Source organism: Fulmarus glacialis, unplaced genomic scaffold, assembly GCF_000690835.1.
Source record: "Fulmarus glacialis isolate BGI_N327 unplaced genomic scaffold, ASM69083v1 scaffold30147, whole genome shotgun sequence".
In the NCBI taxonomy this organism is placed as follows: Eukaryota; Metazoa; Chordata; class Aves; order Procellariiformes; family Procellariidae; genus Fulmarus; species Fulmarus glacialis.
Genome location: NW_009224350.1, coordinates 6,991 through 19,300, shown reverse-complemented (window position 1 = coordinate 19,300; position 12,310 = coordinate 6,991). Strand labels below are relative to the sequence as shown.

At 42.2% G+C, this 12,310-nt stretch overlaps 1 protein-coding gene across 1 annotated transcript in view; it reads right to left on the bottom strand.

The window, feature by feature from the left end:
• Positions 1-2,676: 2,676 nt before the first annotated feature.
• Positions 2,677-12,310, bottom strand: part of FAM105A (family with sequence similarity 105, member A) — a 10,647-nt gene continuing 1,013 nt past the window's right edge. The window contains exons 4-7 of the mRNA XM_009582125.1: positions 8,656-8,805; positions 7,685-7,813; positions 4,184-4,456; positions 2,677-3,020 (exon numbers count right to left, since the gene is read on the bottom strand). Of these exons, the coding sequence (XP_009580420.1) occupies positions 2,841-3,020; positions 4,184-4,456; positions 7,685-7,813; positions 8,656-8,805 (732 nt within the window). The 3' untranslated portion in view covers positions 2,677-2,840. The remainder of the gene's footprint in view (positions 3,021-4,183; positions 4,457-7,684; positions 7,814-8,655; positions 8,806-12,310) is intronic.

Below are 12,310 nucleotides of genomic sequence, written 5' to 3'. Positions count from 1 at the left end.
GGGGAAAAATCCAAACCCACTGCTGAGGTTTCAGTATTTTTTCTTTTTCTTGCTAAACTATCAGCAATAAATAATAAACACATCCTGACTTGAAACTTCAGCTGCCTACAATACTGCATTTAAAAAAAAATTGGTAATGACTGTGTGCTTCTGGATTTGTACAGCAAGCTTGTCTGTGCCACTGATTGGAAAAGATGCTGCAGCACCTGTCACTTCTATAGTACCAGTTAGTTCCAGATGCACTTTATTCAGGATGATTTTCTTTTTTAGGTATTTTTCTTTTTTATATATATACACACACACACACATATATGCATATATACATACATTTCTTTATACGAAAAAAATACACATTTTTTTGCTTTATACATACATAAAATATATTATCAGAGAACCTGAAGAAAACTCAGCGCAGCCCCAAATCTGTCTGTGTTTCTTAAGATCCTGCATGGAGCTCTCTCTGCATTTACCTCTAAGACTTGCAGTTATCCTCACCTGAAGTTCCTCTTTCTTCACATCCCATTTCTGTTCCTGTCGTGATTTGGCTAGCACCTCTGACATCTGATAAGCCAGCAGATCTGTTGGCCACACATCCTTTCTGGATTCTTGGGACAAAATTAATCTCACCTAACTTCAGACATCTAGAGCAGAGAGGTTTATGCTGATCACTGCCAGCTCCCACTACAGTCAGTGAGGAGACCCAGACCCTTCTAGAGACCCACTCCTCTGACTGACTGCATGCCATGGCCCAAGAGGACGTAGTTCAGATGCAAACATCCACATTGGCGAGATAAATTCCACTGTCTGTGTTAGATCTTTATTAACCCCCTTCTGTTAATATGCTCAAGATTACAAAAATACACATTTTGACAATTTAACACTTTCAGCTATAATGCTTTTGTATCCTATTCATAAATAACATGCAAACCATTAAAAAGCTCCCTATAAAAATACATCATTTTTTTGGTATGTCTGCTTGTACCAACATAAGAATAAAATATAGACAAGTTTACTGATAGCTGTAAATGTTACTGTTGATGCAAAATAGATAACAATACCCTACTCTCAGGCCTTATAACATTTCCCCATGCGGAGCAGAACCAAATCTAAGTAGGCAAATTATTTCATTCTGTGAAAAAAGTTTCTTTTAATGAATAAAATATTTGATATGCAGGTTTTGATGAGATGAAATTATTATATGTATCAAGCCTTCTTAATTAAAAGCTACAAATTACTGAACAAAACTGAACTCAAAAACTTTCACGAAACAAAACTGTTTTAATACAGAACTCAGGTGTTTGTGTTTATAAATATATATACATATACATACAAATAAAAGGACCATAAGGGATAAAATTGCTTTCCTTTACACAAAGGAACAGAGCGGTCTCCGTGCACTGGAAGCATTACCATTTAGTTGCCTCATGCAACTGCTTTAGCTCCTGGAGGCCCTGTTCCCATTTTTGTTACTGGCTTGTATTTTCTCCTGTAGGAATTAAAGAACAAACCTGCCTGGCCCCATAGCTCTAGCATAAGGAAAGGCTTTGGTTCTTAATAAACCCCCACTTTTTTCAATACAACTGTATGCCTGTGGGATTGTAAGATTTCCACAAATATCTTGCAAGATCTGCTGTATCATTTTAATATTTGTTCAAATTAAGGTCCCTCCTTTTAGAAATTATCAAAACACAATTGATTCTTTTAGAAAAGAGAACTGGGCAAAATGTTGCATGGAATAAAGTAAATCTCATTTAGTTGTCCTGGACAGACTGCTTCAAACATTGACATTTAAACTAAAGATAGCAATCTTACACAGAGAGATTAATATATACACAGAGGATAAAACATGTATACACACCGCTAAATGTACATAATGCATAGAAAATTAGTATTTTCTGAAAAGGCAGCGTTTGTGAATGTATTCCGTACACAGCTTTCTCAGATTAATTGCAAAGGAAATCTTGATATCTCTTGGCAGATAATGTTGAAATCAGTGCTTAAAGGATTTATGAGTTGACAAAAACCATAGGCAGCTACTGAGTGTAATTCTACTGCATGTTACTTATTAATTATTATTGCCCTTTTTAAGTTTGGGAAAGCTTGTGTACTTTCCTCAGTTATAAAGTAGATCTTCCATTCACTGGCACAGTATTCTTTTGCGTGTGGGTTGGTTTTTTGTCCCCCGCTGTGTAACATTTCTTAAGCTTCAGATATCAGTGCTGAGTGCAGACAGCCTAATTTCAGGTGTCTGAAGTAAGTACAGCCTGCAGCTGCTAGCTCTGCCCATCCCCGGAGGGAGGTGTTCCAGCAACCGGGGAAGCCACAAGCGATTTGAAGCAGCGACGCAGAGGCCCCAGTTTACATCCTCCCATCCCAAGTCAATGCAAGTTTAATAGCCCGGAGTATAAACTGTGGGACCCCAGAGTTGCTTCCTGCGGGATGCCTCCTCCCTAGCTAGAGACAGACGAGGGAAGAGCAGTAATTGCTTTAGGAACTTGAGTTTAACCCATCCAGAGATGTCAGAGTAAACCCTTGGGCTAACAAGGGAAAACCCAGCATTACCTTTGCCTTCTTTGTCATGCTTTTTTGTCTGACAACCCTCAAATATGACATTTTTCCCCCAGACAGTATAGCAAAATATTTTATGGTTTTTATGGCTGACTGGTGGTGAATTGAGCTGTTAATGGGAAAGCAAAATGTTTACACAATAAACCCATAAATCATTTTGTAATCATTAACTAGGATTCTCAAAATCTTACTGCTGCCAATTAGAAACCTAATTCACTGGAACTGGTCACTCACTATATTATACAAAGGAAAAAAAAAAAGTCATTGGTCCTTCACGTTCTGAAAAGGGGGATGTGATAGTAGCGGTCATCCTCGGTCAGGAGAGAAATCTCATTCCATTCCCTTCGGTATTCATCTGGATAGTTTACCTGAAATTCCTCAGTATTAAACCTATGCAGTCTGTAAACTCTTATCTTTACTTCAAGTAAGTATCCAAGAAGAAACAGTTCAACCTAAAGATGAAAGAAGTCTGTAAGACATTTATTTCTAGACTTAAAAAACTAAACCAAAGACAATCCAAGTTAAGGCAAGTCACCTAGCTTCGAAACAGCAGACAAGGAATAAAAGGGGCCCTTCTGTAAGTGAAGTAAGGAAATTAAAAGTTGAAGGGTATTCTCAATGTTCCAACAGTCCTTCCACTGCTCTTTGGCATGTAGAGGATATTCTGGTTAATGCTTGACACTTCAGAAACATCCCTCTTCCACCTGACACAATACATAACCTGCTCCCAAAGCCAGCTCACAGAGCTTAGCGGGGAGCACGAAGGGACTGGCTATTATTAAAAGATTGATACACCTTGAAAAATGGGAAGCCTGCCACCTCGTGATCACTTGCTACATGAGGGAAATATAATAGCAAAAGGAAGAAATTTCCTTGTACTTCATGTATATGAAACTTGAGAACTGGCATCTTCATTGACACTTCTTGCAAAGGATTGTTTAATCTGGAAAAATGCTTTGCAAAAAGCTCACATCCTTGGGCATAGCCAGACAGAGCAGATCTTGTCGAGTTATAATCAAACTGCTCCTGAAGGTGACTGCCACATGCAACAGTTGACTTGATAACTGAAATTGATCATAAAAAATAATTTCACCCATTGGAAAGTGAAACTATTTGCAGAGTGGCAGTGTGGAGCTTAGTCAGTACTTACTAAATATAAAATTGAAAAAAAAATCTTAACATATAACAGTAAACAATTAATAGAGTTCTCATTACCTACTCTTAACAGACATTAGATCTAATGGGAACCAAAAAGAGGGGAAAAAAATGAGTGATGATAAGAGGGTTTGGCATGGTGGAACAGATAGGAAAAGCAAAATAACAGGTCAAATCTGCATAATCTAAAATTATTTTACATATCAAAGGTATCATTGTTCTAAACTATGTCTCATTGATAGCTTGCAGCATTTATTTCTGGCCCAGCAAGAAAACTGCCCACCCCATTTTACTCTACTACAGTTTTTTTCCTGGAAGATAAATGACTATCCTCACTCCACCTCCCCACATCCCAAAGAAAAATAATGAGCCAGCTACTACGGATGATGTATGACATATTCACCTAATCATGTCAAAGATGGAATACGTTTTGTGATGTATTTTTCATTTATATCATTACCTGGTCTAGGCAAATAGAGTCACCTATGGAGTTCAGATGATTCATCATGAAACTCAATGGGTCAGATGAAGAATCACGAGCAAGGAGAAGCCTAAAAAGGTTGTGTATGGGTTCTTCCCTGTTCTTTATCTGCTCATAGGCTTCAACAACTTCGTAGAGCATGATGAACTTTATGGCCTCATATAGTTTGTGCTCCTTGCTCTCATCAGAAAAGAGTGTATTACACATGTTCCCTCTTTCTTCATGATCTTTAGTAGCACTTATTTCAGTCCACTGGAAAGCACACAGAAGAATATTAATTAGATTATTAAGAATTCTATTTAATATGAAAGATTCCAAAACAGGAACAATTGCTAGTCTGTACTACACCATTATTGTGGCCAAATGGTGGTGCAAACAAGCAGGTGGCTCTTTGGGATCTGCAGTGAAATCTGAAGCCTTACACATTTCAGTTTCCATTTATCCAGTTGAACCTATTTGCTACAGAAGGCTCCCAGCATCTGGATACTAATGATAGTCTACGAGGAATTAAATGTAATTCCCCTGTACAAAAGCCATTCTCCATCACCATAGAAAATCCAGGTATCACTGTCAGTAAAGAGCCTGACAGGAGCGTAACCACCAAAAGGACCTCAGAAAGTTACAGGAAATCCATGTGGGTGCATCAGACATACACACTGGGCCATAAGCAAAGATTAGATTAAGTGATGACTCCTGACCTGTTTTTAACTTACAGCTTCCAAAATCCAGTGATTTTCCTCTACCCTTTACATTAAAGTTATCCTAGCTTGAATTCTTCAGACGCTGAGCCCAATTCAGAAGCATGTCAATTAAAAGGAACCTATACAAACCTATACATACAAGCCAGCATGGTATTATGAACTGTACACATTTGTATGTCTTTAGTGTGTTCTGCCTCATGAGGTCAAGCTAAGTTGGCTGCACAAGAAGGGACGTGACAAAGACATGCATGGGACATGAACAGGGTAGGAATTTCTCATTCTGCTCCCGGTTGATAATGAGAGCTCCTGAGCTCTCTGTTGCTCTAGGGGGGGTCAAAAGCCAGCGCTCACACCCATCCAGGAGACAATGTTGGACTGGGTATCAAATCAGAAAGCTTAAAGCGCCCAATCCTGAACACAGTGGCTAAAAAGAGTCATCTGGAACTGAGAGGTTTTTTGGGATCACAGTAAGAGATGATGCTCAACGACTGGGATTCAAATGAATTTCAGTTAATTCTGTGCTTGTATCATCTGTATGTTGAAGTGGCCATAAACTGTGAATTGCAAGAGCAATTTAATTTACCCATGAATACTAAATCGAGAAACAGATCCCCCATCTCCTAATGCATTCCTGAAGACCTTCCTTACAGGTTAAAAGTGAGACCAAGTGGATGAACCACTGCTGCCCCTTTGCCAGAGGACCCCTACTACCTAAGTGAAAAGCCTGTCCGGAGTGTAAAGCACCTACTAACCAACACGGCCCAGGCACAGCAGCATCTGCAGGCAGCAGCCCCCAAGATGATGACGGAGCTAGGAAAGGCAGCAGAGAGGCAAATGTCTCCAGCTCACCCAACAACCAGGCACTCTTCTGTGGCTTGGTCAATGGAGGCAAGTCTGGAGTGAGGCCCAGACTCATGAGTTTGGGGTGTGTAGCAAGCCTCTTGGAAAAAAAAAAGTGTGCAGGTGTATGACTAATACTCCTTGAAAGGCTTAAAATACTTTGGCAGTGACCACTCCCTGCCACCCCTGTATCTTAAAACCATAGCTGGAGCAGACGTGCATCTATAAGCCTCAGACACTAAGAAATATTTACTAAATCTGGCTATTCAAACTCTGTGGAAACACACCAGGTTTCCTATAGTATAAGCTGAATAAAGAACTAAGTAGACAGTTAAATACAGCAGAACCTGAACTCCCAGGGCTGGCTCTTTAGCACTTTTCACGCTACTACATGTACCATAAAACCCTGTTAGTGAAAATAGGCAAAAATCCCTCTCACTGGCCAAACAGCATCTTTATAAAAATAAAATAAAGTTGGGAGCTAGACCTCATGCCCAATAACAGCATAATGCATAAGACAGCTGCTCTGCAATAATTTGTTAATTGTACACATTTGTTCACCGTGCTGACTTGAAACTTTTTTCTGTACAAACATCCAGTTTAAGTGCTTCATGCTAAGGAACTAAAATCAAAGAACTTACAAGAAGATAAAAATAAAAGCCCAACAACCCAACACTGGCAAACGCAACGAACGACCAGAACAAAATTATAACTGCGCGCAAGAACAACCAGGCACGTCTCAAGAAGACAGGCAGTTGTCACTGTGGCACAGCAAGGTTGCAGGCAAGAGACAAGGACCAGATCTCTATTTTAATTCCCTCTTTTTATTACTAATGCTTTGTTTCTAGAGCTAAATCAGTCTATTTGTGGTTTGTTGTTTTTCTTTAAGTAACAATTACTATCACTGAAAATAGGGTTTAAAACTACAGAGTTGTGGCTTATATGCGCAGGGCCACATAAAAGGAACTAGCTTAAATGTGTACCAGTAAAATAAGCTGTTGTGGCTGTGGTAAGACAACCCAGAACCATAAGGTGTATTGTAGAATTAAAAATGACAATTTAAGGTCTGATATACTGGATAATGGACGCCTTCAGGGAAGCACTTCAACCTAATCTTGGCCAAAACCCTGGAGTTCAGCAAATACCACTATCCATTTGATGGCCGTGACCCAGGAGAGCATACGAAGCAAACTGCCGGCAGGGGGAAGATGGGGAGGAGACGGGTGATGGTGTGCTAGGAACAGTCCACAGCTCACACAACTGCAGACACCCAGAAGCCCCAGAAGAGCTCAGGGAAGGTGCAAGGTCTTGTCAGGCCAAATTTTAATCTCTGTTTCAAAAGGCTTTGGGGCTACTAAAACTCCCAAAGTTTTAAATATGTAAGTAAGAGTTATACTTCTGGTTGGGAACGCAGGCAATCTGGCTCTGCTGAGCAGAGGGGCAGTGAGGCTGGCAGGTCTTTGTAATCAAGTGCTTCCGGTTACAGAGAGAAATTATAGTAAAACTGGATAAATACAATGTTTCATGGAGACAGAAGCAGAGGAAAGACAATAGTTTGAGAAGAAAATGCACTATTCATTTGTTCCCTCCCATTTGGGCAGGGAATCCAGGAGGATCTCCTACAGCATGTTGTTATTTTTAATCAAATGATGAGGTGCTGCAGGAGCTGCTTGATGGCAAGGGCAACTAACCATGCAGCAGCTAACAGCTGTGGGGAGGATGGCCTCCCTAACTTTCAGGGGGACCCCTAGTATTTAACCTAGTAGATCCCCAAAAGCTGGATTCCCCCACAGGAGAGGAGATGGCCTATGGCTCAGCACTATGAACCTGGGAGGGAGGCTGACTGCCATAGAAATAAGTAACAAGGAGCAGCTCCCTAACTCTGTCGCAACTCATTTCTCAGTGCTTTTTTTCCCCCAGCCACTTCCTAAATACTCACATTTGTCTTCAATGTCTCCATACATTTGCGCAATTTACCAAAGGCATTGGGACCCATGTATCTTTCTGGCCCAAAACTGTATTGCTGAATCCAGTTGCAACCTTGAGAATACAAAAGCTTTTCAGGGAGCTGGGGATTTTAAAAAAAAAAAAAAAAAAAAAAAGCTAATTAAGTAGAGATCATAACCATAACAAGAAGTAGAATATAAAGTTATATAAACTTGTCTACACACATTTTAATTTACGATGTGGTTCTGTCCTTTGGTTGTACAGTTCAAACAACAACAAAAAAAATGGGCTTCAGAACAACTCAAATATTAAGAAGGAGGCTCCATTTGACTGCCAAGTCCTTGAGAAACTTGTAAAACAAGGGCAGCCAAAAAAGAAGAAAATATGCTCTCAGCAAAATTTATAACCCCTGGAAGAGCTGGATATATCCTAACTGAGGTTTTTAGGATGACAGACACCTTCCAGTTTGCACACGCATCCCCACAGGCAGCAGCTATAGCTCCCCACCTCCCCGCTGCTGTCTCCTGCCGGAGCTCCTGGAGCCCAGGGCAGGATTTCTGCTGCTCCAGCAACACACTCAGCCGCTCCCAAGCGAGCCACTGGACTTTGCACGGATGTGGATGAGGAGGATTCAGATATCCTTTTGTGGTAAGGGAGTGACATCTAGCAGGGTGGCAGTAACATTTATACATCCACTTTTTTTTTTTTTTTTTAACCATTTGGACTCACGTTCACTTCGGTATGTTTAGAACAGGGAGGCTTTCGCGTTCACTTCAGTACGTTTAGATCAGGGAGGCTTTTTCAATTAAGTGCAGTTCAAAGAGTTTGAAAAACTTCTCTTTAAATTCTGCTAACGATTCTCCTCTACTTCCATATCAGACACGTCGGTTTTCACATTGAACAAAGCTTCCTTCTGCTGTGCAAGGTCACCTGAATCATGTTCATTTAGGAAATGAATTTTACCTTTAATATATCTCTCTCTCTCATCCATGATGGAAAAGGAATGCCTTGGCTGAATATCTGAAAAAGCACTGCTCTTAGTACACAGTAGTTGTCCCTCCTGACTTGTCGCAGATATTTGATATGATAGTTCCAAAACAATTCTTCATATGCCTAGAAAAAGACCAAAAAAATTCAGCAATAAACATTTTAAATCTTAGACCAAAGCCATTGGAGTCCAATTCCAAACTACTCATAAGAGGGGGCTAGGGGAAAGAGCGAGTATATTTATAAGTTTCATATACACAAAAATGTTCTAACTTCATAGGTTTTGTAAACACCTCGCACTGGCACTGACCCTTAAGAGTGATTCTGCACTTTCTCCAAACCCAGCGACTTCTCTGCACTGTCGCTAGTGTAAGCATTCACATAGTCAACCAAAGCAGAACAGATCGGTGAAGACTTCTTTGCCATAACAGCGTTAATGCCGACCACTTCACAACGTGTGCCAAGACGTGGGATGGAGCAGCAAAAGGGCAGGAACAGGCGTCTGGAGAAAACTCCTTTTGGTCATCTTGCACTGATCTGAATCCATCGTGCAATGGTGACCTAAGCAGATCTGGCAGCTCTGTCCTGAAGTGGATGGCCCTTCTTCCAGCTACACAATCCCTGTATTTCCTCTGCATTACCTCTGGCTCTCATCTGAGCCCTTGGTGAAACAATTCAGATCAATAAACTAGCAGAGAATTAGAAAGAGGACTCTACAGTTCCACAGGCCGCTGCATCAGTCTCACAGTTTGCTTCCTGAAGGGGGCAAGAAGATGGTCTCAATTCCTGGTCCTCTTTCATCTCAGTTGCTTCCTCACCCGATCCCAGCACCACTTCTCGGCTGCATAGTCTCCCCTACTCTGACTTTGCATTGGCTGCGATAGTAAGCCTACTGAATTACCCTGCTGGGGGAGCGTCCTGCTGCTTCAGCAAGCTCAGGTGGCTCAGAGAGGGGTCCTTCAGGATGAAAGGCTCCATGACCTCACCATCTTGGTGAACCACATCCAACAGAAGACGCAAGAGCCAGCATAAAAGAGGGAGAGGGACTGCTTAGCTAGAATGAGGTGAGGAAAAGGAAGAGACAAGACAAGCAAGGGACCGCCTTGGGGACGGCAAGCAGGTTAGGCAAGCAGGTTAGGCTGGTTCAGGACCTCACAAGACCTCATCCTAAAATGTGCTCCTTACTGTGGTAACTTCCATGTGATATAGCCAGCCATCCACCGGCTGCTCTATATAAAGGAGTCTCCTTTTCAGCTAGAAGGCTTATGGATTTTCTGAAAGGCATACTGTTGCCCAGTATGTTTTTGAAAATTTATTAAAACTTTCACTATCTTTTGTTATGTGTTCCTCCAAATCACTTTTGGCCTTGTTGTGTGTTGTTCTGAGCACTTTTGGCATTGCTGTGTTCCTGCATTTAACCTGGCAAAGTTGGATCCTTTCTCTGTTCATCATTTGGACACAACTCCAGCTTTTTGAAAGATATCTTCTTTTTTCTCGTAACTCCCTGATGCTGCTGTTTAGCCTTATCAGCTTCATTTCACCCTTTCTTAAGTCCTTCTTGTTTTGCATTTGCTCTGTGATTCCAATACCATGACCTAAAGCTATATATATGTCAAGTACACCAACCGTAAATACTCAAGACTCTTAGCTGTCTTTTAGCTTCTTTTTAACATACTTCCTTGTTTTTATGTAATTTCCTTTCCTGAAGGTGGATGCAATTGTAGTAGTTTTTTTTGCTTTGTTGTTCTTGCAAGGATGTTGAATAGAAGTATGTGCCGTCTCCTGTTCCAGAGAACAGCAACAGAAATCAGAAAGCAACATTTTGAGGCAGATCCTGTGCACTACCCAGAACCAAGGCAAGGGTTGCTTCCTTTCCTAAAGGCTCCCTGAAAAGCTGATCCATGAAACAGTCATTGGCAGCACCTTGAAGTTCAACCCCACAATTGTTGCCAGTGCAGATGGCTAGTTGGTGTCTCTCATTACTACTGCATCTCCTGCCCCTTCTCCCTTTTTCATCTCTCTCAGCACCTCATGGTCAGTGTTCCCACCATCATCAGATAATCAGAAATATGGACCCGGTGCTACATTTGTCCTGTGCTGGTCTGAAATGCCACACCATGAGGATACGAGGATATAAACATCACAGTTAGCTGATTCACTGGATTTGACTCTAAGCTTGTTTTATCATAGAATCATAGGATAGTTGGGTTGGAAGGGACCTTTAAAGGTCATCTAGTCCAACCCCCCTGCCGTGGGCAGGGACATCTTCAACTAGATCAGGTTGCTCAGAGCCCCGTCCAACCTGACCTTGAATGTTTCCAGGGATGGGGCACCTACCACCTCTCTGGGCAACCTGTTCCAGTGTTTCACCACTCTCACTGTAAAAAATTTCTTCCTCATATCTAGTCTAAATCTACCCTCTTTTAGTTTAAAACCATTCCCTGTCCTGTCCCAACAGGCCTTGCTAAAAAGTTTGTCCCCATCTTCCTTATAAGCCCCCTTTAAGTACTGAAAGGCTGCAAACAGATACTACTCCTCTACCACCGGTATAGCTACTTTAGCTGTAAGTTTTATGGGAAAAGTAAAAATCCAGCCCACGGTCTTTGAGCCTACCTTGGTGAATAAGGCTTAACACAGTTGAAACAGAGAGCCATAAAACACTTGCTCTTCTTTGCTCCCGAGGCCCGTCCCTGTCACAAGTTAGCGTACCGTAGTGCTGCTCCCACTTCAAGCGCTGGTCAGGGCCCTTCGGAGGCACCGCTGCTCCCGCCATGCCCCCTGGCCACGCTGCCTCCGTTAATGGCCACCGAGATATACCTGCCACAGCCCACTGCACGTGCAGTAACATACGTCTTTTGCAGGAAGCGCAGCTGCCATTCTGCCTATCGGGTGTAAGCACGTACACACAACGTACAGAGCTGAAAAACACGCTGGTGAGTTGACAGAAAACAGTGTATCTAGTGTGGTGAACCATGAATTTAGGAGGTCCTTGGCTCGGGAGTTCAGCTATCCATGACCCAAAGCCCGGTTCACTGCAGCACAACTCTGTCGCCTTGACTCACAGTTACAAAGAGAACTTACTAAGCTGCAAGAAACTATTTCAGCTAAAATGATGCAAGGTAAGAGAAATAAAAATCCAGGGAGAAGTATAATTACTGAGATAGTCGCAGCTAGCAGCTCAAAGATACAAGAGGGAAAAAGAGAAGGAAAAAAAAACCCAAACACCAAAAAAACCCCTTACATGGAAAGGAATAAAAACCATAGAAGGAAAAAAAAAAAAAGATAATCAGAAGAAAGCAGCACCGAGGATTAGCAGATGCCCACAAGCAACGGTGGCTGCCACCTCCCCACGCAGCCCAGGGCTGTCTCCAGCCACCCCTCAGCGGCTGATGCTGTGGATGACGAGGACATTAACTGTGAGATTAGTAGCTTGTTAGTCCTAGCTACGTGTGGTATGAGGCAGCAGGAGCTGCCGGGTGTAGTTGGCCTGCGTGTGTCCCGCTTGCAGGGCCTCGTGCGGGGGAAGACACCGGCGCAGAAGTGCCGGGGCGCGCCGCGGCAGCGCCGGGCTGGAGCAGACGGACGCTGCGCGAAGGCGGGTGATGGCCACCATCCAGCACGCTGGTCCTTG